Raw genomic sequence first — 5,116 nt, forward strand, 5'->3', positions numbered from 1 at the left:
TCCACACAATCTGACTCTCACTGGGGTACAGGGTCTCATACACACACTGACTCTCACTGGGGTACAGGGTCCCATACACACACACTGACTCTCACTGGGGTACAGGGTCCCATACACACACACTGACTCTCACTGGGGTACGGCGTCCCACACACACACACACACTGACTCTCACTGAGGTACGGGGTCTCACACACACACTGACTCTCACTGGGGTACGGGGTCCAATCCACAGACACTGACTCTCACTGGGGTACAGGGTCCAATCCACACACACTGACTCTCACTGGGGTACGGGGTCCACACACACCGACTCTCACTGGGGTACGGGGTCCCATACACACACACACACTGACTCTCACTGGGGTATGGGGGTCCCATACACACACACTGACTCTCACTGGGGTATGGGGGTCCCATACACACACACTGACTCTCACTGGGGTACGGGGTCTCACACACACACTGACTCTCACTGGGGTACGGGGTCCAATCCACAGACACTGACTCTCACTGGGGTACAGGGTCCAATCCACACACACTGACTCTCACTGGGGTACGGGGTCCACACACACCGACTCTCACTGGGGTACGGGGTCCCATACACACACACACACTGACTCTCACTGGGGTATGGGGGTCCCATACACACACACTGACTCTCACTGGGGTATGGGGGTCCCATACACACACACTGACTCTCACTGGGGTACGGGGTCCACACACACCGACTCTCACTGGGGTACGGGGTCCACACACACCGACTCTCACTGGGGTACGGGGTCCAATCCACAGACACTGACTCTCACTGGGGTACAGGGTCCAATCCACACACACTGACTCTCACTGGGGTACGGGGTCCACACACACCGACTCTCACTGGGGTACGGGGTCCCATACACACACACACACTGACTCTCACTGGGGTATGGGGGTCCCATACACACACACTGACTCTCACTGGGGTATGGGGGTCCCATACACACACACTGACTCTCACTGGGGTACGGGGTCCACACACACCGACTCTCACTGGGGTACGGGGTCCACACACACCGACTCTCACTGGGGTACGGGGTCCCATACACACACACTGACTCTCACTGGGGTATGGGGGTCCCATACACACACACTGACTCTCACTGGGGTATGGGGTCCACACACACTGACTCTCACTGGTGTATGGGGTCCCATACACACACTGACTCTCACTGGGGTATGGGGTCCACACACACCGACTCTCACTGGGGTACGGGGTCCACACACACACACCGACTCTCACTGGGGTACCGGGTCTCATACAGACACTGACTCTCACTGGGGTACGAGGTCTCATACACACACTGACTCTCAATTGGGTACGGGGTCCCATACACACACACACTGACTCTTACTGGAGTATGGGGTCTCATACACACACACTAACTCTCACTGGGGTACGGGGTCTCATATACACACACGCACACACACACAGACTCTCTCTGCGGTATGGGGTCCCATACACACACACACTGACTCTCACTGGGGTTCAGTTCCATACACACAGTGACTCTCACTGGGGACAGTCTCACACACACTGACTCTCACTGGGATTCAGTCCCACACACACTGACTCACTGGGGTATGAGTCTCTCAGGCACGCTCTCACTGACTGTCATTAGTGTATGAGTCCCACACTCCCAGAGACAATAGTTCTCATTGGGGAGTTTTTTTGCTTTAACTTTTCATCTGTAATGTGTGAGCAGTGTTGGCTCAAGCATCATTTACTACTCATCCGAATATCACCCAGTGAGACTCCACCTGCAACTGCAGCAGCCCGTGGAGTGAGTGTTACCCTTGTGCTGTTTGGGAGGGAGTTCCAGGGTTGTTGACCCTCTGGAAGTTGAAGAACTGAGATGTAGTTCTGGGTTAGAATGATGTACATTTTTGATTGTCATAAAATCAAGTTGTCCTTTGAGGGAAGAAGCTTATCGATTCCAGTCCCAAACTCCCAGCTCGCCTCCAAATGGCTTTAATAATCATGAAAATCATTAAAATATTCATCACCATTGGGATGGAGGTTACGCAGTGAGGAAGAGCGGACAAAATCAGAGAGACTGGGATCCCTCGTCCTTTCCTTGTACTACTCATGCCTTGTTTGCCCCTCTCAGCCCTGGGTTACCCCTCACTGAGTTGGCGAGTGCAGTTGTCAGAAGTAGGTTCTTTATCTGGGATCCGGGCCACATGGTTGGGTCATCACTGAAAGCATCTCCAAGATCCAGCAAGAGGTGGAGGTGTTTTTGTTAAGTTGGTCCCTTCATTAACTTGGGTTCAGTTCACCCTCATACACCCTCCTGGTTAATCTTTGTCTGCTTCCCTCCTCAGGTTTAACGGTTTAGACCAGACTGATCTCATGGCCTTAACTCCTTACAAACTCGTTGTGAAGCGAGTTTTCTGATCCTGTGGTATCGAGGCTCGTGGTCAGTGATTGAAGATATTTTTTCCCGGACTTCTCATTGCACTAAAGAGTCATCAACATCTTCCAGAACCTTCTCGTGTTCACGTTGCGCTTTGTCTGCCATCTGCCCATGTGGACAACCACAGTGGGCACAGATTGCAGCTTCCTGATGTGAATATTTTAGTGCATGTTCTTTTAAAAGAGAAAAGAAGAACTTAGGTATAAGGAATGAAATGTTGTCAGTGTTTGTGGCTTTGCTTCAAAAGCATGAGCCACCACTCAGAGAGACTTTGTGGATTTAAACAGACAGATATTGCTGCCAGGTTTGGATGGGGAGATTCTGTGGTAAATGAAACCAAGGAGAGGGTGGGAAGGCAGCAGCAAAATGACACCATTGGGATGGAGCTGATGCATTGGAGAAGGACGAGTAAAATCCAAGAGGCCTCTGGCTTATTTCCTGCCCCTCTGATTTGCCTGTTTCCCATCCCAGCAGCACCCAGACCTGGCTGAGCTGTCATTACTGTGTGTGCGCTGAGTTTAATAATTGAAAGTGAATTCCAAAGTCTGGAATCTGCTGTATGTGGCTGGGAGGCCTTCAAGAATCTTTGAGACCTTCTGCGTGTCCACATCCACCCAGTCTCCAGGAACAGACTTATTTAACTTTGTTCATTTGTTGGGGTGCAAATTCTATGGGCATTGGACTTGCTTCACCTGCTCATGGTTTACGAGCTAAACTTGAGGCAGTTCAACATGGGGGATGTCACAGACACAATAGTGAGCCCCCTGCCCTACACTCACCTACCTCACACCACACCTTCATTCCCTTCCCTAACTTTTATTCCCCCTCCCCCACGCATCATTCCCCTCCTCAATCCTTCCCTCCCCAGATCCTTGTCTTCCCCCTCCCCCCCCCTGCACCCCACCCTGTCCCAAGGCCACTGGGATGAATTGTCAGGGTTTCCTCAGGGATTCTGCTCAGTTCAGCCCCACCCTGTGTTGGAGGGTGTCTGTCCACACTCAGACCTACCTCAAGTGAAGCTCATAGACTGACACAACACCAACAGAGACCATTTGGTCGTTGTAAAGACAACCTCTTTAAAACAGCTATCCAATTAATCCCATCACTCTGCTGCTGTTTTCCCACAGCCCTGTTTTTTTTTCCTTCACGTGTTTATCCAGTTCCTTTTTAAAGATTCCTGTTCAATCCACTTCCATTGTCCTGTCAGGCTGTGCATTCTGATCACCTTGACTCCTGCCCAAAATCCTTTCTCCTGGTTCTTATTACCTTAAAATTCTTCAATCTAGTGACTAGCCTCTAGCCTCTGGAAAGCTCCTCCTGATTTATTCTCTGAGCTTATGATTATGGACATCTTGATTAAATCTCATAACCTTCTCTGCTTGAATTAATAATTGACGCTTTATGTACGAACAGAGTATGCCAGCATGGAGCTGTTTGGGACTGATAGACCGATGGTGCTGCCTGTTTCCTGCTGTTGATTCAAGCTACTTGCCCTCCGAAGCACTCTCACTTTGTTGGTTGCAGCTTCTGAAATCCCAGGATGCTCAGGGGCTGAGTTTGAATCAATTGTGCCACAATGAGACTGTGACCTCACTGTTACATCGTTGTACAACCCTGAGCTCTGTATCTGTTAGCATCCTCACCAGAAACCCAAACACGGCTAATCCTGCGGAGGGCAGATTGCTCTGGGAATCAATCCTTAGAAGCAAGAAGAGAGCTACCATCAGGAAAAAGTTGGTGCCAGGACAGTGAAATTGAGCTATCTGCCCTGTCACAGATTTGAGAGTGTAAAGGGAGATTTACTCTGTATCTAACCCCCATGCTGTACCTGCCCTGGGAGTGTTTGATGGGGACAGTGTAGAGAAAGCTTTACTCTCAGTTTAAAAGAGTAGAGGTAGTACGTGTGGTGCAGTGGTAGATTTCCTGCCTCCCAGCCAGAAAGGTTGGGTTGAAGAGCCACCCCAGCTGGAAATGTGTCACAAGATGTTCAAACAAATGGATTCAAAACATTTCCCCAGCACGGTCTGTTTAACCATTTTGTGATTTTACTTTATTTAAGAGTAGGGGAATCTTTACTCTGTTTCTAACCCCGTGATGTCCCTGCTCTGGGAGTGTTTGATGGGGACAGTGTAGGGGGAGCTTTACACTGTATCTAGCCCTGTGCTGTGCCTGCCCTGGGAGTGTTTTATGGGGACAGTGTAGAGGGAGCTTTACACTGTATCTAGCCCCATGCTGTCTCTGCCTTGGGAGTGTTTGGTTAAGGCAGAGCGCAAGTATTAACTCTGATAACCAGTTGACACTGGTCAGTGGTGCTGTGTGTTGGGGTTCTCATTTGAATGAACTCATTTTAAAACTAAACTATCAGCTACTAGGTGCGATGATGTCAGTTGATTTTACAAAGTGACAACTGCTAAATAGAAAAGTTTTATTAAATATTTATAACCAAGTACTTGTATCTTTTTGCTTGATGAATGATCTCATTGTACACATTTAATCTGAACACCCACAAGTTGTGTGCTGGATTGCAAATCCCAGCTCATGCCCTCAAAAATGACAAGTGAGTTAAGAACCAGTCCCAGACTCCTACCTGAGAGAGTCCGGCTGTGTGAGTGAGCGTCTGGCCGTGCGAGGGAGCGAGGGGCTGTGTGACAGCTGCACCC

General features: G+C 49.7%; 1 protein-coding gene across 2 annotated transcripts in view; it reads left to right on the forward strand.

Annotated features, from left to right (window-relative positions):
* Positions 1–4,902, forward strand: part of atg9b (autophagy related 9B) — a 119,708-nt gene extending 114,806 nt beyond the window's left edge. For both annotated transcript variants that reach the window (XM_087986771.1, XM_087986772.1), the window contains exon 15: positions 2,365–4,902. In XM_087986771.1, the coding sequence (XP_087842897.1) occupies positions 2,365–2,370 (6 nt within the window). In that variant the 3' untranslated portion in view covers positions 2,371–4,902. The remainder of the gene's footprint in view (positions 1–2,364) is intronic.
* The last annotated feature ends 214 nt before the right edge of the window (positions 4,903–5,116 follow it).

The sequence above is a fragment of the Chiloscyllium plagiosum genome, unplaced genomic scaffold, assembly GCF_037043375.1.
Source record: "Chiloscyllium plagiosum isolate Xiang-an unplaced genomic scaffold, Cpla_swu_hap1 HiC_scaffold_4, whole genome shotgun sequence".
In the NCBI taxonomy this organism is placed as follows: domain Eukaryota; kingdom Metazoa; phylum Chordata; class Chondrichthyes; order Orectolobiformes; family Hemiscylliidae; genus Chiloscyllium; species Chiloscyllium plagiosum.